The sequence below is a fragment of the Macaca thibetana genome, chromosome 3 (assembly GCF_024542745.1).
Source record: "Macaca thibetana thibetana isolate TM-01 chromosome 3, ASM2454274v1, whole genome shotgun sequence".
Classification (NCBI taxonomy): Eukaryota; Metazoa; Chordata; class Mammalia; order Primates; family Cercopithecidae; genus Macaca; species Macaca thibetana.
The window spans coordinates 14,931,698-14,957,449 of NC_065580.1; the positions used below are offsets into that span (position 1 = coordinate 14,931,698).

General features: G+C 38.2%; 1 protein-coding gene and 1 long non-coding RNA gene across 2 annotated transcripts; both read right to left on the minus strand.

The window, feature by feature from the left end:
• Positions 1-1,059: 1,059 nt before the first annotated feature.
• On the minus strand, positions 1,060-18,105 carry LOC126951046 (uncharacterized). Its single transcript, XR_007724343.1, has 3 exons — positions 17,752-18,105; positions 1,659-1,806; positions 1,060-1,282 (listed from the first exon to the last, which is right to left on the minus strand). It is a non-coding gene; the product is annotated as an uncharacterized LOC126951046 (long non-coding RNA).
• On the minus strand, positions 15,729-17,089 carry LOC126951042 (olfactory receptor 2F1). Its single transcript, XM_050784927.1, has one exon. The coding sequence runs from the start codon at positions 16,762-16,764 to the stop codon at positions 15,811-15,813; it is 954 nt and encodes a 317-aa protein (XP_050640884.1). The 5' UTR covers positions 16,765-17,089; the 3' UTR covers positions 15,729-15,810.
• Positions 18,106-25,752: the final 7,647 nt, after the last annotated feature.

Below are 25,752 nucleotides of genomic sequence, written 5' to 3' on the forward strand. Positions count from 1 at the left end.
CGACCTCAGGTGATCTGCCTGCCTCAGCCTCCCAAAGTGCTGGGATTACAGGCGTGAGCCACCGTGCCCGGCCGAATTTGAAAACTTAAAGGTTACTGATAACCTGTCATCAGCAATTCCAGAGAATTTTATTCTATTTGCATTCTTCACTCAGCTTTTAACAATGTTACCTATTTGTTCCTTCAAAGTCACAACTCTGTCATGCACTTCTGTCCTGATCTTCCTCCAATCCATTTGCCTTGTGAGCATTCTTAACCTTCTTAGTTCTCCTGCTCCGTTCTATGAGCATTTGCTAAGGTTCTGTGCTCAGAAGTCGGACTCTACTTCTAAAGTTTTTATTGGAAGGCTTGTTATTTCTAGCTATAATAATTAATATCAGCTCTATATGGCTCACTCTCGATTTCACATTTACCTTCTAGATTTCCCTCCAAAACTCCAAATGCATTCTGCAAAAGCTGAATGAATGTTTCCTAAATGTCTCACAAATGCCTGTACTCCCCTATCCACAAATGAAATTCCACCCTGTCCTCTTTATTTCTATCAACAGAATTAGATTTGTCCCACTCTTCCAATGAACCATCTTTTATTTTTCCCTCCTCCTCCCCATGAGTAAATCCTCTTCCTTTATATCTTCTATTGCTTATCATTCATCTTCCTCTTAATCTTCATCTACATTTCCCTTTGTCCTCATCATTCCCATTTTATAATCCTTTCCACTCTCTTTGTCAATTCAAACAGAGGATGAGTCGGATACAATCTTGGATAAGGCTTGAATCCAATCGCAAACATAGTCAGGCATAGTGAGTCTTCCCCATGTCATAGAGATGATGCTGTACATCACTATATATATGATGCCCCACTGCTAGGGAGTAAAAGACCAAAAGGTTTTCTCCTGGGAAAATTTGTTTGTACATCATCTTTTGTAAAACTTTTTTGAGTCTTCATCATATGTGGCCTCCTTTTGGAGCTCTCTACAACCTCAGCTGACGCAGAGTTCTGAACACAGAAACAGAGCACATGAAGATAAGATGCACAACTTAACAGCTATTTCTCTTTCATGCTGGTCTAAACAAACAAGAAGCTTACCTTTATACAGCGCAGCTCTCAGTGGAAATGGCATTTTTGTTTAGCGAAAGATTCATCTGACCTGTTGTTGAACACTTGGTTTTGATATACACGAAATACATCCATCTTGGAGAGGAGTATTTTCATCATCCTAGCGCTGGGGAATGGAGAACCCAGTGCCACTGGGCAGACAGTGTCCCCAAGATGGTTTTATATCCTGAGAAGAAAAATTGCTTTACTTCTTTGGGGTCTTGTTATCTACTTCCTGTCTTGATTTGGTTGTCTGACTTTTCACATAATCTGAATCCAATTACTGAGACCTAGTTTCTGAAACGTGCAATTCTGAAGTTCACCCTAGAGACATAATTTATCATGGTCTCATTCTGTTTATGCTACACCTTCTCTAGAGCTCTTGTCCCTCATATCTCAGAATATTCTTTTCCAGTGTAGTTTCCTCACTCTAGCAAGTTTCCATAGTGCAATCCCTAAGCTCATTTGAGAGATGCTGAATGACAGTCAGGAGACCTCAACTGCGGGCCCAGTTTGCATTCTAAGAGCCTTTTAACTTTGAACAATTAATTTAATTATCTTACATTTCATTTTTGTTTCTATTGAAAAGAAAATCAGGCTGGCCATGGTGGTTCATGCTTGTAATCCCAGCACTGTGAGAGACTGAGGCTGGAGGATTGCTTGAAGTCAAGTGTTCAAAATCAGTCTGGGCAACAGAGTAAGACCCCAACCCTACAAAAAAAAAAAAGTTTTTTAGTTAACTGGCCGTAGTGGCACATACCTGTAGTCCTAGCCACTCAGGAGGCTGAAGGTGGAAGATTGCTTGAGTCCAGGAGCTCAAAGTTAAGTTAGCTATGATTGTGCTACTGCTCTCCAGCCTGGGCAACACAGAAAAAGAAAGAAAGAAAAGAAAGTCAAAATATTTAGTATACACACTCTTAGGAGAATAATTGAGATGACAGACTTTAAAATAATTGACAATTTTTATTTTCTGGAAAGGTAATATACCCCTACTACATGTTCATGAAATGTTTTATTAATCTAGCCTTCTCGCCTAAGCATCTTCCCCAAAAATGATATAGAATTTATCCATGGTATCTCTATTTTTTAGTTAATAATCATTCTCCTCTCCAGCCTCAGTTTTTACCCCTTCTTTTTTTCTCTGCTAATACTAAAGTCTGGAATTGAATAAACATACAACAAAAATGTACTTAAGCCTCTGGCCTTCAGAAAGCAAAATTACTTTCCTACATTTGTTACAATACTTAAGATGAGCAGGTTTCAGGCTGAGCATGGTGGCTCACACCTGTAATCTCAGCACTTTGGGAGACCGAGTCTGGCAGATCACCTGAGGTCAGGTGATCTGAGCCTGGCCAACATGGTGAAACCCCGTCTCTACTAAAAAATACAAAAATTAGCCAGATGTTATGGTGGGTGCCTGTAATCCCAGCTACTCGGGAGGCTGAGGCAGGGAGAATTGCTTGAACCCGGGAGGTGGAGGTTGCAGTGAGCCGAGATTGCACCACTGCACTCCAGCCTAGGTGAAAGAGTGACACTCTGTCAAAAATAATAATAATAATAATAAAATAAATAAATAAATAAGAGGTTTCGCATTCATAGTTTGTATTTCTGATTGAAACTTCCTAATAAATCATATTGTACTATTTTTGCCCCTCTTTAAGCCTCTGTTTGTACCCACCCTCCGATGATAGCTCTGTGATGAGCTCTCAAATGTTAATCAGTGCCTGCAATGGTCATGTCTACCTCAGTCTAGGATTAAGTTGTTTTCTAAGCAAGGCCCCCCTCCAACAAAGTGGTGGACCATAAAGATTTAGTGCCCCAACCTCTTGGGAAATTACCCGGAACTAGCATACGTTTGAGGGAAACTACGGAAGAAGGTTACAGGTACTCCCAAATTGGCTCATACACACAGAAGTAATGGAGTGTGGGAGTGGCTGCATTGGCAACACAGAGCTGATAGATTCCCCTCAGGAGCTTCATGCATTAGAGTGTTAATTGCTGTCACCACTCCCAATTCTCAAGGGCAGGGCCTCCATGCCACTCTTATTTTTCTTGTGGAAGACTGTTCTTCTCTATCCCTGTTTCCTGCAGAACCCCACTGAAGCCTTAGGTCACTCTAAAAAAAATTCATAAAAGCTTGCTTGGTAGAGTTTTAGGCTATTCCCCTATAACCCAAATCTAGCTTTTATCCTTCAATGCACCGATTCCAGTGAGCAGTGAATAGGCCTATATTCACAACGGGTTAAAGGGAAAAAATAAACCCTCTCCCTTGGCTCTAGTATTCTCTTATTTCTCCTTCCGGAGACAAGAGAGTTGTGCTTTGTTCTGCTGAGATATATGCAAAGAATATAATGGGCCACTGTGAACCTTACAAGAGTCCATGGATATCCAGTGCATGTCTCATGGTACTATTTAAGTTGCAAAATAATAGCATTGAATAAAAAATTCAATGCTTTTTATTCAATAAAAATATAATTTTTATTTTTATGTTTATGTTACACCTTCTCTAGAGCTCTTGTCCCTCATATCTCAGAATATTCTTTTCCAGTGTAGTTTCCTCACTCTAGCAAGTTTCCATAGTGCAGTCCCTAAGCTCATTTGACTTATGTAGAAAAGTGAATCTTAGATGTAGAAAAAGTGAATCTTATGTTCTACTGGGAAAAAAAGAGAAAGGAAGAAAGTTATCCAAAATAATACAACAGATTAACTTTGCGTACCTCTTCAAATTTTTAATATATATGAAGAGATTTCACACAATTTTGAGATAATGCAAGCATAGTGTCATTGTCTGATGTGTTCTTTATCCAGTATGTGCCCTTAAATGAATCATTTCTCTATTTATTTATTCGTCTACCAAGTCAAATACCGGTAATTCCTCAGTATCACCATCTACCTATCTACTTCCATTTTTAAGACTGCTTCATAGTTGTCTATCTCGAAATTGAATGAGTTCCTTCAACAAGCATTCATAAAGGCACACTAATATTTACTATAAATTCATACCCTTGGTATTGCAGAAAAATAAACATGAATATAACAAACTACTTCCTGCTAGGAATTATGCATATAATTAGAGTTGGCTACTTCCAGAGAAGCAGTTTGTTGGGCTCGCAATTCCTTGGCCTAAAAAGCATCATTTGCCATCGTTACAGTTTACTTAGCTTAACCTTAGCACACATTTTCTCACACTGTTAAAACTGACATTAAAAAGTAATTGAGGTCGGGCGCGGTGGCTCACACCTGTAATCCCAGCGCTTTGGGAGGCTGAGGCGGGCAGATCATGAGGTCAGGAGATGGAGACCAATCTGGCTAACACGGTGAAACCCCATCTCTACTAAAAATACAAAAAATTAGTTGGGCGTGGTGGCACGCCACTATAGTCCCAGTTACTAGGGAGACTGAGGCAGGAGAATCACTTGAGCCCAGGAAGCGGAGGTTGTAGTGAGCCAAGATCGTGCCACTGCACTCCAGCCTGGATGACAGAGTGAGACTCTGTCTCAAAAAAAAAAAAGAAGTAATTGAAAATGTGTCATTCTGGAGATGGATGTTGGTAACAGAGAAGAGTGCATGGTAGTATGGCATGGTGGGGAGTGGAGATATGTGAACTCTCTGTTAAACGTGTCTATGAATGTAAAACTGCTCAAAAAATAAAGTCTATTTAAAAAGGAAAAATGGTAATTGAGCTTGTTCTAGCTTTCACTTAGGTTGTAAAAAGCTGGAAAGAGCATTGCTTCCATCCTAAAACCAGAAAAGGTTTGATAACCTACACAACTGTAACTATTCTTGAATTGATAAGAGAGCTGAGGTTGTAGGGAAACTAACTAGCATGAAATCTGAGGAAATACAGGTAACCCCAGAAAGACATGGGGCGTGAGCTCTGTGTTACCTGGGCCAGAGCATGAGAGGAAAATGAGGCCACCCTAGGTGCTAGTAAGAATTGCTTTGCCAAATTGCTGAAGGTTAAGTGTGAGGTACTGTGAGAATCAGGAACCGGAGATAAATGAGAAGTTTACATCTTTTCTCAATATTTTATTCTCAGACTTGGAGACTTGGAATGTCCTGATGAGAATGCTTGAGGGAGGGTGAAACGCCACAGAAAGCCTCCTTTACGATGCAGGTTGAGGTAAGGGCAGCAATAGTGGCTGCAGGAAGACAGGAAGCCCACTCACTCTTACCAAGTCTGTCTCCCGCATGGGACGAAACCCGGAATCACTCACTGGAGGAAGGGCAGGAACGTTTATTTCCCCACCGACAGAGGAAGACTACTGCCGAGGGAAGGAAAAAGCAAACAAACAAAAATAAACACTTTCTAGCCCTGAGTCCAGACCATGAGCCCTGTCCTAAGGCTGGGAAAGAGATTGGATCACTGTGACCCAGGGACAAGGACAAACGATGTGCCTAAGACTGAGATAGATCTGGAATAGCAAAGCATAATCCCCATTCTCTGTCACCAGGACAGCAAGAATTGAAGAGCAGGTATTGTGGCTTAAGTTTACCATGGACAAAAGGCAGCATGTGGAAAGACACAGTATGGTGTGGAATCTCACAGTAAGAGCTTAAAACTGAGGGTGGACCAGCAATGTTTGAGAAAACCCTCCAACAATTAACTCTTCACCCCAAGCACAAGCAATGCTCAATGCTAGAGAAATTTAGATTCATTGGTGCACGGAGGATAATCAACAACAAAACTCAAATCCAGGTCAACCCCGGATGCCACTGATTCCCACATCCCCTGGACCTACCTACACACACACACAACACACAAAACTGTAGGACAACAGTGTTTTGTGGTTTTTCTTGTAGAGATTGTTTACCCCCTTGTTAGCTGTATTCCTTGGTATCTTATTTTGAGCATGTGGCTACTGCAAATGGGCTTGTGCATTTGATTTGGCTCTGAGTTAGAATGCTATGGGTATATAGAAACTATACTGATTTTTGTATTCTGAAACTTTACTGAAGTTGTGTATAAGTTCCAGGAGTCTTTTGGCAAAGTCCTCTGGGTTTTCTAGGTTTGGAATCATATTGTCACTGAAGAGAGATAATTTAACTTCTTATTTTCCTATTCAGATGGCTTATGGTTCTTTCTCTTGCCTGATTGCTCTGGCTAGGACTTCCAGTACCATACCGAAGAGGAGTGGTGAGATTGGGCATCCTTGTCTAGTTTCAGTTCTCAGTGGGACTGGTTCCAATTTTTGCCTATTCAGTATGATGTTAGCTGTGGGTTTGTCATAAAAGGCTCTTATGATTTTGAGGTACGTCCCTTTTACCTACTTTGTCGAGAGTGTTTTTTTTTTTTCATGAAAAAAATGTTGGATTTTTATAAAAAGATTTTTCTGCATCTATTGAGATGACCATATGGTTTTTGTCTTTAAGTCTGTTTATGTGGCGAATCATATTTATTGATTTGTGTATGTTGAACCAACCTTGTATCCCAGGAATAAAGCTTACTTGATCATGATGAATTAACTCTTTGATAGGCTGCTGGATTTGGTTTGCTCATGTTTTTTGAGGATTTCTGCATCATCCACCAGTGATATTGGACCAAAATTATCTTTTTTTGTTGTGTTTCTAACAGACTTTGGTACCAAGATGATGATGCTGGTTTTGTAGAACAAGTTAGAGAGAAGCCCCTTCTTCAGCATCAGTTCTTTTTTACATAGGGTAGAATTTGGCTATTAATCCATCTGTTCCATAGTTTGTTTGTATTTATTTATTTATTGACAGGTTTTTTAAATTACTGATTCAATTTCAGAACTCATTATTGGTCTTTTCAGGCTTTTAGTTTCTTCCTGGTTAAATCTTGGGAAGTTGTGTGTTTCCAGGAATTTATCCAGGTTCTCCAGGTTTTCTAATTTGTGTGCATAGAAGTGTTCATAACAGTCTCTGTGGTTCTTTTGTATTTACGTGGGATCAGTTGTAACGTCATAGCCATCATTCCTAACTGTGCTTATTTAGATCTCTTCTATTTTTTGTGTGTGTAACGTCATAGCCGTCATTCCTAACTGTGCTTATTTAGATCTCTTCTATTTTTTTTTTGTTAATCTAGCTAGTGGTCTATTGATCTTATTTATTTTTTTAAAAATCAACTTTTGGAATCATTGATCTCTTGTATGGATTTTTGTGTCTCAACTTCATTCACTGCTCAAAGAAATTGGAGACAACACAAATAAATGGAAAAACGTTCCATGCTTATGGATTGGAAAAATCAATATCATTTAAATGGTCATACTGCTCAAAGCAATGTACAGATTCAATGCTATTCCTGTTCAAACTGCCAATATCATTTTTCAAATTAGAGAAAGCTATTCTAAAATTCACAGGGAAAACAAAAAGAGCCCAAATAGCCAAAGCAATCCTAAGAAAAAACAAACAAACAATAATAACAAAAAACCAAAGCTGGAGGCATCACATTACCTTATTTCATAATATGCTGCTACAGTAACCAGAAAATGTATAATACTGGCATAAAAACAGACACACAAAGCAAGGAACGGAATAGAGAACCAAAAATAAAGCTGCACATCTACAATCATCTGGTAATCAATAAACCTGACAAAAATTAGCAATTGGAAAAAGACTCCCAATTCAATAAATTGTGCTGAGATAACTGGCTATCCATATGCAAAACAATGAAACTGGATGATCACTTATCTCCATATACAAAAATTAACTGAAGGTGGATTAGATACTTAAAAGTAAGATCTCAAACTATAAGAATTCCAGAATAAAACCTGGAAAATACCCTTCTTGAAATTGGCCTTAGCAAAGAATGTATGGCTAAGTTTTCAAAAGCAATTGCAGCAACAACAAAAATGGACATGTGGGACCTAATTAAATTAAAGAGCTTCTCCACAGCAAAAGAAACTATCAACAGAGTAAACAGAAAACACACAGAATGGGAGAAAATATTTGCAAAGCATGCATCCAACAAAAGTCTAATATCCAGAATCTATGAGAAACTTAAATCAATAAGTCAAAAGCAAATAACCTCTTTAAAAAGTGAACAAAGGACATGAAGAGATACTTCTAAAAAGAAGACATACAAGCGGCCAACAAACATATGAAAAAATGCTCATTATTACTAATAATCAGAGAAATGCAAATCAAAACAACAGTGGTACATCTAACACCAGCCAGGATGGCTAAAAAATTAAAAAAATAGAAAAAAACAGATGTTGGCAAGGCAATGGAGAAAAACGGACATGTATACACTGTCTGTGGAAGGGTAAACTAGTCCAGTCACCGTGGAGAGAAGTTTGGAGATTTCTCAAACAACTGAGAGTAGAACTACCATCCAACCTAACAATCCTATTACTGAGTATATACCCAAAGGAAAATAAATCATTCTATTAAAAGGACACATGCACCTATATGTTCATTGCAGTGCTATTCACAATAGCAAAGTCATGTAATCAACCTAGGTGTCCATCAATGATGAATTAGATAAAGAAAATGTGGTACATATATACTATGGAATACTATGCAGCCATAAAGAAAAATAAAATCACATCCTATGTGGCAACATGGATGGAGCTGAAGGCCATTACCTTAAGCAAACTAGCATAGAAACAGAATACCCATGTTCTCATTTATAAGTGGCAGCTAAACATTGTGTACACATGGACATAGAAAAGGGAACAACAGACAATGGGGACTAGTATAAAGGGGAGAAAGAGAGGAGGGAAAAAACTAAAAATACTAGCTGTTGGGTACTATGCTCACTACCTGAGTGATGGGTTCAGTCATACCGTAAACCTCAGCATCGTGCAATGTACCTTTGCAACAAACCTTCACATGTACCTCCTGATCCTAAAATAAAGTTGAAAAAGAAAAAATACTGCAGGACAAGCAAAAGAGGCATGCCCATTTCAAGTCATACTCTTATTTTTTCTCAGAGTCTACTATCCTACACACACAATGTTTGGATCTAACCAAAATTAAAGATCAGAGGAAAAAGCTGGAAAAAAATGTCACTGAGCAAAAGAATTAACACAACCAGAATCAAATATGGCCTGAATATAGGAACTATCACACAGGGACTTAAAATAACTCTCTTTGATAAGTGAACAGATCCTGTGGAAAAGATGGTCAGCCTCTGTAAATGTATAAGGAATTTGTACTGTAAATTGAAAACTGTATGAAAGAATCAAATGGAAATGCTGGACATGAAGAACATAATAACAGATGAAGAATGCTGATGAGTAGGTTCAAGAGAGCCAAGAAACAATCAGTGAAGATAAAGGTAAATCAATAGGGATTAGCAAGACTGAAGCACAAAGAGAAAATAATAATAATGATAAAATAGAAGAGAGCAGCCAAGGACTGTGGTACAATATCAAACAATCTAACATACATAAAATTTGAAAATTCCAGAAGAGAAATCAAAGCAAAGTAAACGGAGAAGTATTTGAAGAGATAATGACTGAGAAAAAAAATAAAAGAAATTGGAGCTCAAATCCAAGAAGCTCAGCCAAATAGCATAACTGAAAATAAGCAAAGGAAAGTCTACATTCATGGTATTCAAACTGTCAAAAAGCTAAAATAAAAGTGAAAACCTTGAAAACAGACCAAGGGAAAAAAAAGATACATCATACACAGAAAAACAAAAACACAAATCAATGCAGATATCTTGTCGGAAACTATGCTAGCCAGAAGAAAATGGAGTTACATCTTTAAAACTGTGAGATGGGGAAAACTATCAGCTAAGAATTTTACATGCAGAGAAAATATGTTTTTGAAAATTAAAGAAAAATAAATTCTTTTTCAGAAAAAAAGCAAATAAATATATTTCCAGCAGACTTAGACCAGAAGAAGTGTTTTTTGTTTGTTTGTTTGAGACAGAGTCTTGCTCTGTCGCCCAGGCTAGAGTGCAGTGGTGTGTTCTCGGCTCACTGCCAGCTCCACCTCCTGGGTTCACACCGTTCTCCTGCCTTAGCTTCCCAAGTAGCTGGGACTACAGGAACCCGCCACCACACCCAGCTAATTTTTTGTATTTTTAGTAGAGACGGTGTTTCACCATGTTAGCCAGGATGGTGTCGATCTCCTGACCTCGTGATCCGCCCGCCTCAGCCTCCCAAAGTGCTGGGATTACAGGTGTGAGCCACCGCGCCTGGCCCCAGAAGAAGTGTTAATAGAAATTCTTCAGGAATAGAATACCAGACAGAAAATTGGATCTATACAAGAAAAGAAAAAAGAAAGAAAAGAAAAGAATAGAATAGAATAGAAAAGAAAAAGAAAGGAAAAAAAAAAAAGAAAAGAAAGGAAAAGAAAAGAAAAGGAAGGTAGGTCATCCTGGAAATGGTAAGATTTAAGGTTAACATAAAATTCACTTTTAAATATTTAACAGACTACAGGATAATTGACCTAATTAAACTAAAGAGCTTCTGCACAGCCAAAGCTGAAACAGCACAGCAATTATTTGTATTCATAGTTTATGTTAATGTAAAATCTTTGAAAATAAAAGTGTAAAAATGAGGGGTAGCAAATAGTAGCACACTAAGGTTCCTGTATGAATATGGAATATCCTGTGAATACGCTATTGTACATGATAAAAGGGCCTTGCAGATGCATCTAAATGAAGGATTTTTAAATTGGGATATTGTCCTGGACAATCTGGGTGGCCCCAGTGTAATTACAAGTTTCTTGTAAAGAACAAGATACGAGGATCAGGGCCAGAAGAAAGATGTGTGATGACAGAGGATCATTTATCTGTCATCATAAGGAGGACAGAGTGGAGTGGAGGATCAGAGTCACAGAGAGGTTTGCTGTGCTGTTGGTCTTGTGGAAGGAGGAGCCACGAGCCAAGGAGTGGAGGTCAGCTCAAAAAGCAGGAAAGCAAGAAATGGAATCTTCCCCAGAGACCCCAGGGAGAAACGTAGCTCTGGCAACAGCTTGATTTTGCCCTAGTAGAACCCATATCAGACTCTGACCTTTGTAATGTTAAGGTAATAATTTTGTAATGTTTTGAGTCACAAAGTTTGTGGGACTTTGTAAAATAAAGTGGAACTAAAATAGGCTCACGTTCACCAAATATGGGGCAGTTTGAACATCAATAAAGACAATAATTGTCATGGATTAAGACACATCGAATAAATGTACATTAGTGAGTACACGACTATAATGAAAAAAACCTCACCTCGTTTGTTGTATTGAAAAGTGGCAAAGAGGAAAAATTTAAAAATTTATTTTGCCTTTCTCATACCAACTGTACCTCAGGAGGATGAAATAGTGATGAGGTGGAAGTTTCTCTCTGTAAACGTATTTTAGATTATAAAGAGAAAAGGATGATAGACTCTCATCATGTTGAACCCCTAATAAATTAATAGAGCTAGGTCAGTCCTTCTCTATCGGGGGCAATATTGGCATTGCCTAGTGGGGAGGGAGGACTAGGGCCATCTAGTAGGTAGATGTTAGGAATGTTGCTAAGTATCCTACCATGCACAAAATAGCCCCCATAACAAATAATTATTCAGCCCAAAATGTCAATAGATATTTGGCACTTTTGAAAAATCCTGACCTGTGTGATATAATAACTGTAACAATCCCCAGAAAAAAAAAAAAAGAAACATTGTGTTTCTTGCTGCAAACATTGTGTGCTTCTTGCTAGAAGGACATGTGACCATCTGTGAAATACTATTGTCAGAAAAATAAATAAATAAGTCTGATGAAACCTCTGGATTAAACGGGAGATACAGAAATAAAATAACATGTAAAATTATACTATAGGGATGTCAGCAAAAAATCTAGACTGTATGAGAGATCCAACAGAAACAAATGATGCAGTTTTATTTACAAAATAATTCCAACAGTAAGAAAGCAGAATTTATAGGTTACTAAATTACTATAAATTTATTAATTGATAGAGTAGAAGAATTCTCAGAGGCATATTAGACAATTGGAATATATGGGTCTCATTCAGATTCTTATTTAAACAAACTGTAATTTTTATATGTATTAGATATTTAAGGAAAACCTTCAGTGGTGTTTTTATGGTTATTAACTAATGAAAAACATTTTATTTTCAAATGCTTTTCAGTGCCTTTTTAAATTTTTTCTATTTAATGCCTAAATAAACAATAAAGTTTAGAATAGCATCTTATTTTGTATTCCTGTATCAAGATAAAGGTCATGCCTTCTATGGGGAATGTCTTTCACAAGCAGCTGTGAATTACAAGTGTGTGCAGTCATAAGGTGATCCAACTAATTTAATTTATGAAGATTTAAGTTACTGAGAAAGTGTAGCCTTGAAATTAAGAAGTCTACCAAATAAAAAAGATAAAAATTGAAATGTAATAGATGGAATATATGATGGTTAATATTGACCATCAACTTGATTGGATTGAAGGTTACAAAGTATTGTTCCTGGGTGTGTCTGTGGAGATGTTGCCAAAGGAGATTAACATTTGAGTCAGTGGACTGGGAGAGGCTGACCCACCCTCAGTCTGGGTGGGCACCATCTAATCAGCTGCCAGCATGGCTAGGATAAAAGCAGGAAGAGGAACATGGATGCACTAGATTGCCTGAGTCTTCTGGCCTCCATCTTTCTCCTGTGCTGGATGCATCCTGACCTTAAACATCAGACTCCACTCCAATTTCTTCAGCTTTTGGACTCTTGGACCTACAACAGTGGTTGGCAAGAGGCTCTAGGGCCTTTGGCCACAGACTGAAGGCTGCACTGCTGGCTTCCCTACTTTTGAGGTTTTGGAACTCCAACTGGCTTCCTTGCTCCTCAGCCTACAGAAGGCCTATTGTGGGACTTTACCTTTTGATCGTGTGAGTCAATACTCCTTAATAAACTTCTTTTCATATATTCGTCTATCCTATTAGTCTTGTCTCTCTAAAGAACCCTGACGAATACAGAATATGAGACTATAGTAGTCTATTTCCACATACCTAATGCCCACTCTCAGCATTTCTGCTTCCTGAGATATCAAGACTTGGATAACCCTTCCAGGAAGAATCCCAACATGCTTAGGAGGGGTCTGAAGGCAAAGGATTGTGTGATGGTTGATGGAGAAATGTCACAAACGCTGTGACCACATGACCGCTTACAGAAATGAAGATATAGCATCTTCATGTATTTTCCTCCTTGATGTATTATGTATATATTTGTATTTTTGATTACTTTCTTCTTATCTCTTTCCCATACCATTTTATATAGGGCATGTTCATGATGGTGGATTTTCCAGTTTACTACACAATGTACAGAATGTTCAGACAGTATCCTCACATTTTAGAAGAGGAATGAGATTCAGATGGCATTTCCAATCTGGGAGATGAAGTGTTTTAGCTGACATCACTTTTAAATGACACTACTTTTACTTGTCTCCTTCCCATTGCATCTAACTTCATTCAGACATCTCTAACGTCTCAAGAGTATTACTGAAGCAGACCCAGCAGGCAGGCTGGTCGTCTTGCCTCTAATCTTTTTTTCCACTATCTCATTTGCCAGAGTGATAGTTTTTAAATGTGATTTTTTTTTCAATCTGTACTCCTTCTAAAAATTCTCCATGGGCTATTGTTTTCTATCAGAATAAAATTAAAAGATACTTAGACATTTGACACCTTCCAGGATCTGACCATGTCTAACCCGCCTGCTTTATCCTTACTACTCCCTCACTCTTCTCTGCCCTGAAATTGAACTTCCAGCATTTTTTGGACTTTCATTCTTGCTCACATCTCTACAACTTTATACAGGTTGTTTCTTGTTTGGGTTTCTTATCTTCTAGATAACTTGTTCTTACATTTCTGGTCTCAACCCAAAGGTCCTTTTATAGGAAGCCTTCTGCAATCATTTCCAGCAGATTTCCCTTCACTGTAACACTTACCACAATGCGTTATCATTGTTTCATCATCTGTCTTCCCTACTGTGCGAAATTGTCCTTGTCAGGATGGTATCATATTGACTATTGTGTCCAACAACCATTTATTGACACTGACACAGAATAGATACTCCACTGATAATACTTGAAATAAAATTTTAATTTGCCAGCATTGTCATCTTTTAGGATGCCTGCCTATCTTGCAAAATTTAAGATTGCATTACTATTAATATAAAATTCAGATATCAAATGGGCTTTGAGTTCTATGTCTTCAACACTGTAAGAAAGCTTAGATTCTATGATGATGTGTTGACAAATGTAAGAAATGCAAATCAACTGACTTAAAGAAAATGCAAAAGGAAGAAAGGACTTTGACACCTTCAATGGAGTAGAGAGACCAGCTATGATCGTATTCTTTCTTTTCTTTCCCCTTTCTCAGTTATGTCTTCTCCTTCTTTTATATCAGTTATGCTTATTTTCAAAGGGAATTCCACTGTCAGACAAGCCCAGGTTACAAGATTTACGAAAGTTCACCTGTGGCTCTGTTGTGTGTGTGAGGGCAGGAAAGACAGAGGGGGCAAGAGAAGTTCTCAGTGTGGAGACTTGAGGGTAACATTTGCCCAGCTAACTGACCTTCTTTGATGTTCAAAAATTCATATTAAATTATCTTACCCTTCACTGACTTTGGCTGAAGAGTTTGTCCTTAGATTAACTGTCTTTGACCTTTTATACAGTATCTCATAATTTGTGTGCTTTTTTGTGTGTTTCTGAAGATTCAGAGAGGGCCAGGTGTGGTGGCTCACACTTGTAATCCCGGCACTTTGGGAAGCCGAGGCAGGTGGATCACCCGAGGTCAGGAGTTCAAGACCAGCCTGACCAACATGGAGAAACCCCATCTCTACTAAAAAATATATTAAAAATTAGCCAGGCATGGTGGCACATGCCGGTAATCTCAGCTACTTGGGAGGCTGAGGCAGGAGAATCACTTGAACCCAGGAGGCAGAGGTTGCAGTAAGCCAAGATCACGCCATTGCACTCCAGCCTGGGCAACAAGAGTGAAACTCCATCTCAAAAAATAAAAATAAAAAATAAATAAATAAAGCTTCAGAGGAAGAGCTTATGAATTTTTCAGAGATTAATCATTTTTAATATTTTAAATGACATACCTATATATGCAGTAAAATTCTTCTCAAACTGTTTGGATACTGTCAAGGAGTGCCTGAAGCTTAACTTTTCTTGGTCAATAATAGTCTTTAGTACAAACAACCATTGATTATAACCCTATAAAGGTAAAACAAGACCTTGCGTTGGTATTTTTTCACTGAATTACCTCCGGCACTCAGGAAAAGACATTATGTTCACCTTTTGTAGGTCCTGCACAAAAACATTTTAGTCTTGACAATAACACTTTTCTCAGAATGTTGACTCACACAATTACTGCGTATGATGACTTACGCTACAAATTATTTAAAGTGAGTCTTCAAATGTAAAAATGCATTTTGTTTTAATGGAAGCACCATAACCTTTTATAAAATGTGGATGTGTAAGTACCAGTGGTCTAAGGTAACATCCATGAATAGGTTTATGATTACAAACGATGTGACAAATCAAAACAGTAAGTAGTAATTTTTTTTCAATGATCGTCAGGCTGTAAGAGTGGAGGTGGAAGAAGTGTGGGAAGTTTTATAACAGCAATATCTAACTCCACTGTTCATAAACATAACCCCACATCCCACACCCCATCCAACTCAACCACTCAGCCTCCTACATAACACCCACAGTTCATGTTATGTCATCTCCTTCCTGGTTGCCAGGACAACATAGTTTACACCTGTGAGATCTGAGTTGGGTGAACACTGAGGTAAAGCTGTTTTCTCTAAGTCATGCTCGTGAGTCAAGTTGCCAACTTTGATGCTAACCCAGAGAATTTCCATAATAGTTTCTGCCAGGCCCCCTTCACCTCTTTATTCCTTAGGCTGTAAATCATGGGGTTCAGCATTGGTGTCAAAATGGCATAAAAGAGAGAGAACAACTTCTCCTGAAGGACAGAGAGACTGGAGTGGGGCTGGATGTAAGTGAAAATGGCCAGGCCATAGCACAGGGCAACCACCGTGAGGTGAGAGGCACACGTGTGGAAGGCTTTCTTTCTTCCCTCTGTAGACTGGATCTTTACAATGGTGGAGATGATCCAGATGTAGGACAAAAGAACCAGGCAGAAGGGTGTCATCAGAAAAACAATGCTAGACACCATGATGGCGGCCTCATTGGAAGAAGTGTCCACACAAGCCAGCCTGATCACAGCTAGGAGTTCACAGGATATATGATCAATAAACTTGTTAGTGCACATGGGCAGATGAAAGGTGATAGCAGTCTGCACAAGAGAGTTGATGGAGCCACTGACCCAGGATGTGATGGCCAACCTAGCACACAGTGCTCCATGCATGATGGCCGAGTATCGCAGGGGGTCACACACAGCCACATAGCGGTCATAGGCCATCACTGCCAGGAGAACAAACTCAATCCCACCTAAGGCCAAGGAGAAAAATAACTGGGCTGCACAGCTCTGGAATGGGATGGATTTATGTTCTGCAAGAAAATGTGCCAACAGCTGAGGGACGATGCTTGTGGCATAGGAGACATCGACAAGGGAGAGGTTGGTAAGAAAGAAATACATGGGAGTGTGGAGTCGGTTGTCCAGTCTGATCAGAAGGACAATCAGACAGTTCCCCAGCATGGTCACCATGTACATGACCAAGAACAGGACAAAGAGGGACACCTGAGTGTCCCAGTCACTGGACAGGCCGAGGAGAATAAAGTCACTCACCCAAGTCTGGTTATCTGTTCCCATTAAAATATTCAAGGATTATTAATCTGTGAAGGGAGTCAGAAAAAAAACAGAAGCTGTTGAATAACCGTAAGAATAACTTGTTTGAATGCATTCTGTACATGCCAGCCAGCCCTAGGCAGGTACTTCAGGTCATTTATTGGCCAAAATGACAGTCTTGACCCAACATGCATTACATTTACTTTATATCAGAGAGACAAACTGTGGCCTTTACAAGACACAATTTGATGTCAGAGAAGTCAGTTAAATCCTAGAAATGATGCATTGCAACATTAGGAGTTCTACATCTTTACGAACTTACTTCAGATTCCAGGGCAACGAGAGGATTGCAAATGACAACCAGCAGGTAAAATGATAAGCAATGAAGAACATGGTTGGAAAGTTAACAAATTACCTTAAATATGTCAAATAGACTCATCTTGATGGAATGTGTAAATGTACTACAAAAGTAAATAATGCATTGCAACATTAGGAATTCTGAGTCTTTACCAACTTACTTCAGATTCCAGGGAAAGGACAGAATTTCAAATGACAACCAGCAGGTAAAATGATAAGCAATAAAGAAGAATATGGTTGGAAAGTTAAAGAATTACCTTAAACATGTCAACTAGACTTATTTTGATGAAACGTGTAAATCTACTACAAAAGGAAAGATTTGGAAGAAGCAAGGCCTGGAGGAAAAATCTGGAACTGGAAACCCATGTTTAAACCTGATTTTATTGGGCAGATTCATGATGTTGGTTTATTGATAAACATTATATATGCAAGAGGACATTATTACATAACTCACAAGTACATTTAGCATCAAATGTAGATAACATATGAGGAAAGTACTTTTTGAACTGTTACTGGTAGTACAACTGTAGAATCGTGTGTTTTAGTAGTAACCTGATGTCTGTGTCGGGATAGGTAAGCCAACAAACATGATTTTCCCTGCATCCTCTCCACAAATTCAGATACAAATAAAATTGGAGACCATCTGTAACATACCTGAGAGAATACGAATAGCTTAGATGATTTGAGGATCCTGCGGCCGACTGGTCTTTTGGGTAGCCTTTGACCTCTTTGTGGGATAGGATTGTAATTGCACCTTGGTCTCTTTTTTTTTTTTTTTTTTTTTTTTGCTTTTTTCAACTTGCTGCTGTTGCTATGGCCGTGAAAGAAAATAAATATGGATATGAATGCTTAGACTTTTTAGATATGAGGCAGGAAGAGAAAGCAGATGTCTAAGGACCCTTCTTCATTGTCCAAGACAGAGAGGAAGATATGAATTCACTTGAATGTACATTGGAATGGAGATTCCCTTCTCCTTACTTTTGCTCAGCAAGTGCTTTGTCAGTAAAACTAATGTTATAGCATCAATTTTGAACATTAAACAAAAACAAGCTACATTGTAAAAAAAAAAAAAATTAGAACCAATTCCTTCTTATTCCATGTCTGCCTCTTCATGAGCTTTCCTTTTATTGCAGTGTCCACAATAAGGGAAAATAGGAAAGAAAGGAGGCAGGAGGCATTGAGGGCAGAAACAGGTCCGGACGGACTAGGGTCTCTTACCTACAAGGGAAAGACTGTCAGTGCTTCAACTCTCTTACGTGATAAAGGATTAAGCAAAACATGTAGTTCCAGAAATGCTCATCCCTTTCATAGTTGACATTCACATCCATTTTTTCTAGACTCTCCCTAATGTCCTCCTCAAGACCTTCCTTCTGCTCCAACATTTCCTCCTTTACTGCTCTGTCCTGATGCTCCCAGCAGCACCCCTCAGCAGCACCCCTCAGCAGCACCCCTCAGCGCTTTTCTAAAATAATAGTGAGCCTGAGAATACATTTGATTGCCTCAAAGAGACATTCAAATTTAAATTCTAAAAGCTCAAAAAGATTTCACTAAAAGAAAACCTGTCAACTATTATTGACTAGATTCCAGATTTGCATCTGAATTAGGCATTTTTCCATTAACTTGGCAAACACCTATAAAGTGCCATCGTTGTTACATGATGGATTTTTAGGGTGAATATTACCCTTAATTTTCACATAGAGCTGACATATCAGTGAGGGAAAAGACATAGTGGTCTTCACTGTATTTGCTCCTCTGCCGCACTGGAGACCTTGCAAGCCCGTGACTCACTGTGCTCCTCTTAGCCACCCAGCATGTCTCTCCACTAAGTCCTTGTCACATTACAAATGACTGACAGTGTCTCATCTCAGAGAAAGTGTGAACTTCAGAGTCTAACAGCTCCTGTGTTGGATCCACATGTGTTCTGTTTCCTGAGACTTGGAGCAAGATACTTAGCATTTCAGAGCCTCATATTCTTCATGTGTGAAAAGTGCCTAATATTGACCAGCTGAAGGGTCGTGGGTGAAATTAAAGGAGTTAAAGGACTAAGGTTCCTACAGGAGTGCTGGAACAGGCAGGTGTCCATTATTTACTGATGATCCTTAGTCTTGATTTCATGCTCTCTCATTGAGAATCTTCTTTATCCATTTACTCTCCCTCTCTACCATCCTCAGGTTTCTCTTGTTCCTGAGTAACTCCTTTGCCCTCATTATAGAAGAAAATATACAGGCATCTCAACTTAGGAAGCTTTACTGTGTATATAGCATTCTAAATCCCCCTTCGTTTCACATCTCTAATGATTGGAATCCATTGTCTGGATTTATTTCCTAATATTTATTCCTGAGCCTATAAATATTTCTGCCCTCACTAATCTATAGGATTTGAAAACTTAAAGGTTACTGATAACCTGCCATCATCAATTCCAGAGATTTCTTTTATCGTATTTTAATTTTTTCTTAGCTTTTAATAATGTTACCTGTTTCTTCCTTCAAACTCTCAACTCTGTCATGGACTTCTGTCCTGATTTTCCTCCAATCGAATTTGCTTTCTTAACCTTCCTTGTTCCCCTGCTCTGCTCTGTGAGCATTTGCTAAAGTTCGGTGCTCAGAACTTGTACTCAACTTCTACAGTTTTTCTTGGAAGTCTTTTTATTTCTAGTTATAATAATTACTATCAACTCTATATGGCTCACCCTCAATTTTACATTTAGCTTCTGGATTTCCCTTCAAAGCTCCAAATGCATTCCAGAAAAGCTGAATGAATGTTTCTTAAATATCTCACCGATGCCTGTACTCCTCTATCCACAAATGAAATTCCATCCTGAGTTCTTTTTTACTATCAGCAGAATTAGATTTCTCCTAGTCTCTCAGTGAATCATCTTTTATTTTTCCCTCTTTGCCACAGAATACATTCTCTTCCTTTATTTTATTATATATCTCCCCCATCTTCTCCTTACTCTCAGCCACACTTACCCTTTCCCTCTTTATTCCCATCTTCTAGAATGCCGGAGCTTCCTTGTAAATTTCTCTAATGTAACTTCCATTCACTCCAAAAATCCTACACACTACCTCCAAGTTAATTATATAAAATACAAATTTTTACGTCATTTTAAGCACAAAAAGATCTATAATGTCTAAGTGCTTAAAGATTTAAGTTTATCCTGGGCAGAATACTTTTTATCTAATCCATAATCTACTCTTCTTCTATGACTAACTTTTATTAACTATAGCATTTAGTATCATGCCCTGTGTTTTCCAACAAAGTCTTTTATTAAAATAAGCTGCTAATACTTAAATATCTTTCGCTGATATGTTAGCTAATTTTTATTAACCCATCAAGTTTGCTGTGTTTTTCCATGGCCATTGTGGGTTTCAAAATAATTAATACTCAAAAATATATCTTGTTTCTAACGTTTTTGGATTGATGTTAGATAAAGAAAATGTAAGTATCATCTGCACTTGGAAAACCAATTGAAAGAGGAACCATGTACGAGCCAGATGATTTTAACGCACCTTCAGTTAAAACCATATGCATATTATTCTGGGCTCACCTTTCAGCTAAATATAACTGGCTTTCTATTCTTATATCATGATGAACGGACCAGGTGCCAGGTAACATGCTTCATATCCAACCACTCCTATAGGAAGCCAAAGCTTGATCCTTACTGCTCTAATTTGTGGAATCTGTACTTCCCCTACACAAGTGACATTCATTGAAGTCAATTAACTAAGGAAAAAACGTGAGAATATTTCTTCAATTTGTCTGCGCGAACATAACTACCAAAACCTCTTAATACAAGCATGCAGCCAAGTTACAAAACCAGTGTTGGACAATGAACACAGCTAATAGTCCTATTTAGCTCTTCGTGGTGTACAAGTGTGACTTATGTGCTCTTCACAGTACTTGCCCAACACCAACAACATTACCTTTTTGCCAGGCATCTAATGTTTCTTTAGTAAGCAATAAAATTATATTTTACATTCATAGAGTTATATCATCTTTATACTCAATAAGCATCAAATCAATTTTTTTCTACATATGTTTTGAGCTTTCTTTTGACTGTTGAAAATAACCAATTCATGCTGCCTGCTCAGAACACAGTACTGAAGAGTGGCATTCCCTGTGGTTCACCTCCATAAACAGGATCACAATGAAAAAAGGAATTCCTATTGCCTGTGTTTTATGAAATGGGGTGAATGTAGGATAATCACTGTGACCATAAGAAATAGAAAACAATGTGTGATATAGTAAGAGAGGTGCTATCAAAATATTCTGTGAATGATTATCTTTCTTAAAGCCCTGTCTCTAATGCCTGAAATGTATTACATTTATGTTGAACATTGTCCTTTTTTGCGAAATGTTCAAAAATGCAATAATGCTAAATGAAACTTTTATAATATAAAGTACCTAAACATTATCAACTGGTATAACAGCTTACACTGATCCTTTACAATACATCACATAACAGTAAAAACTGGAGTTTTAGATGTAAATAACCTGAAGATTACAGAAAAAAATCAGGGAAGAGGTATGAATAGCAAAGATAAAAATTTTCTAGTTAAAATATTACCTTTATTGGAATGGCTAAGTTGAGCTAATTAATATGTGCATCACATCACATACACATTATTTTTGTAACAAGAATTCTTAAAATATATACAATAAATATACACAATTTTTATTTGTCAAACAAACATATAAAAGAAAACAAAATTACTTTTGTTGGACCCAGGTAAAAGATCCTCCATGTGCCTTCTTTGTTTATCCAGTAGTTATTAGTTACAGCAAATATCAGGACTGAAATGTTCTTCTATCTATGACAAAGGAAGACCAAAAAAATAAGTGTTTAGATTCCTCACACAGTTCATTTTACATAATAAAAAAACCCTGATTTAACAGGCCATCTTACTAAAGATCTTTCTTTAGTAAAGCAAATCTATTCATGGGCTATAGATGTTCCTGCCTTCCTTTCTCTGAATTTATATTCTAACTCCTCATCTATGAAACAAAAAGCTCCATGCCAGTCTCTGTAGCTCTCTACATGCAGGCCTGCCTTCCAGAAGATGTGATCCCTGTTCTAAAGTTGCCTTTTCCTCTCCCCTTCTTCAAAGGAACACAGGGAAAGGCAAGATGTTAAGTGAAGTTAAACATGTTACTCATAGTAAATTCTTAGGCAGTGATGTATGTTAATATTTGTTGTAAACATCTGGTATTTTCAAATTATGGAATCATTCTGCCAACTAGTCTGCTAGAATTTTCTTTAACCCTGAATAGTTGATCTCTGAGATGGGGGTGCCATCCATGCCCAGCTCTGTACAACTCTGCAGAATGCTGAGACGAAAGGGTACAGCCGCAAGCAACAATGACTTCCCACCTAAAGTTCCCTTTCAGCCTTTTACCACATCCTCCCCCTATTGCTGCTCTAATGAAATGAGAAGATGTTGGAGGAACCATGAGCCACTGTTCATCAAGTAAAAGATGAGAAGCCAGACCCCTAGTTAAAATCAATCGGGCACTGACAGAACTTATCACTGTGTTGGTGCCACACAGACAGGATCATAAGTTGTGGGGCTCTGGAAATGTCTTCACGTGCTGCTGTTCACATTTTTGTTGTATTATTTTTAATTGCATTTAAATTCCATTGCTACTCTGCGGACCAAAACTGAAATATATTCAATTTATTCTTCCAAGGAATCAAATGTCCAGGGCTTGACACTTAGGCATAATTTCCTTTTGCAACATTGAGTTCCATGTTTTGCTATCCCACTCCAGTCAGTGTATTATACATTTTAAAGTATCTAACATAATTTGCCACTTCTATTGACTGGCTGCCTTAAAACATTAACTTCTCCCTTTTCCCCCGTATTAGGAAGAGGGAAGTGTTGACTTGGAAAGACTCAGGAGGTATGCACACTAGAAAAGTATTCCTCAATGTCTCACATTCCAAAAACATATTTTTGAATAATAATCCTTTCCACTATTTACATCAATTCAAAGAGTGCATGGTTAAACAAAACCTTCTAAGAGCTTTGTGAATTTAATCTGAAACATACTGAGGCTTAGGGGCATATTACCAATATTATCTCTTATTCATTATAGTGATAATTCCCTAAAGCTAAGGTCTAAAAAGCCAAAAACTTTCTCTCCAGAAAATGTGTGCACCATGATTCTAATACTCCACCGAAGTTTAATCCCATTTGCCCTTCTTGTTGGAGTCCTCTACAATCTTAGCTGAGGCAAATAGAGCTCTGAATACTCTGTAGCGTATTCAATAGTGCACATGAAGGTTAAGTCCCATAATCTACATATATTTTTCTTCCATGCTGCTCTAAATAAACCAGACACATTTCTTTACAGACTTGGGCTGTGATTAGACATGTTCATTTCATTCAGAGGAAGGTGCATCTGACCTTTGGTTGAATGCTTGGTTGTATACACTGGATGCATCCATCATGGGCAGAAGTATTTCCATCATACTAACATTTGGATACCCAGAACCCAAGTGCCACTGGGTGGGTGAGATCTCAAAGATGGTTTTAGATATCCTGAGAAGACAATTAGTCGTTCTTCTTTGAGACCTTGTTATCTATTTCCTGTCTTGATTTGGTTGACTTTTCCCATAATCTGAGTCCAATTATTGAGGCCCAGTGTCTCAAACATGGTGCAATCCTAAAATTCGCCTTTGCCAATATGTTTTATCATGGTTTCATTCTGTAAATGCTTATCTTCTTTATATCTCCTCTCTCCTATATCTAAGTCTAGGGTATTCTTTTGGAGCATAATTTCCTTAGTCTAGAGAGTCTCAACAGTGCATTCCCTACAACACACTCTAGATTAATGAAACCTGAGTCAGGAGACCTCAACGGTAGTCCCAGTTCATGTTCTGAGAGCTGTAGACTTCAATTAATTTATTTCATCATCTTACATTTAAAATTTCCCTCAGAGAAAGGAAAATTAAAATCAAAATACTCTAAGGGAAATAATTGAGAGAAAAGACATTAAAACAATTGACAATTTATCTGGAAATGTAATATACATATTTGGAAAAGTAATATATTCCTGCAACATGTTCGTTAATATCAATCAATGTATAAGTAAAAGTTTTATAGCTATGAATTTCTCCTCTAAGTTTCTTTCCCAAAAATAATGTAGAATTCATCCATGGTATCTCTATTTTAAAAGTAATAATTATCTTCTTCCCCAACCTCTGTTTTCACTCTCTCTTCTTCTCTACTAGTAATAAAGATTGAAATTGAGAAACCCATGAAATGAAAATGTAGTTAGTTCTCCAGCTTCTGGAAAACAAAATTATTTTATTACATTTGTTTTAATACTTAGAGTGAGACGATTTCATCATTCATGGTTCTTATTTCTGATCCAAACTTCCTAAAAATTCACGTAAGAACGACTTCTACCTCTCTATAAACTTCTGTTGACACTCTCTGCTGAAATTTCTATTAAGAGCTCTAAAATATTCATCAGAGCCTGAGAAAGTGGACTTACCTATTTCAGTAAACGTTTAAGTTGTTTGGTAAAGAATGCTCCCCTCCAACAAAATGATGGATGATGGAGTTTAAGGGTTCCAGACTCCTTGGACTCAGGGGCTCAGAAATCACCTGAGACTGGTTTAGATTGTGAGAAAAACTACTGGGAGGAAATTCATAGATGGCCTCAAATTGGCTGATCCACAGAACTACAGAAGTGTGGCAGTGGCTGACTTTGCACAGAAGGGCTTAGAGAGTCCCCTCAGGAGCTTCATGCAGTAGAGTGACTAATTGTCACCACTCCCAATTCTCCAGAGCAGAGCCTCCATGCGGCCCTTCCTGTCCCTATGGAAAGCTGTGCTCTACCATCCCTCTCCCCTCAAAAACTCCACTGAAGCCCTAGATCACTCTAAAAAGTCACAGAAGCCAGCTTTGTGAGGTTTAAGATGTTCTCCTGTAACTTGAACCTGAGTTTTAGCCCTCAAAGCCCCTATTCCAGTTAGCAGTTACGGGTCTCCATCTATACCTGGTGAACCAAGTCAACTTTTATATCTGACACTAGGATGCCCTTACCTCTGTCTGTAGACAAGAGAATTGTGCTTCAACCCCCAGAGTTTTGTGCAAAGAGTTTCTCTGACCAATGCAAGTGTGGATAGAAAACTAAGTATATTTTCATGGTGTTAAGTTCCAATACTAATAACATCGCATTATTTTAAGATTTTAATTAAGAGCTAAGACTATAACTAAGACCTACACAAAGAAAGTCTTATGATCCACAGGGAGAAAAAAAAGAAAGCAAAAAGTTTATCCAAAATCCTTGATATAGTTTGAATGTATGTCCTTGCCAATTCTCATGTTGAATTGTCATCCCTAGTTTTGGAGGTGAGGCCTTGTGTGAGGTGTTTGGATCATGCGGGTGGATCCCTCATCAATGGATTGAGCCATTCCCCTTGGTGTTAAGTGAGGTCTCTCTCTGAGTTCACACAAGATCTGGTCATTTAAAAGTGTGGGGGCGGGCTGGGCATGGTGACTCACGCCTGTAATCCCAGCACTTTGGGAGGCCGAGGCGGGCCGATCACGAGGTCAGGAGATCGAGACAATCCTGGCTAACACGATGAAACCTGGTCTCTACTTAAAAAATACAAAAAAATTAGCCGGGCGTGGTGGTGGGCAC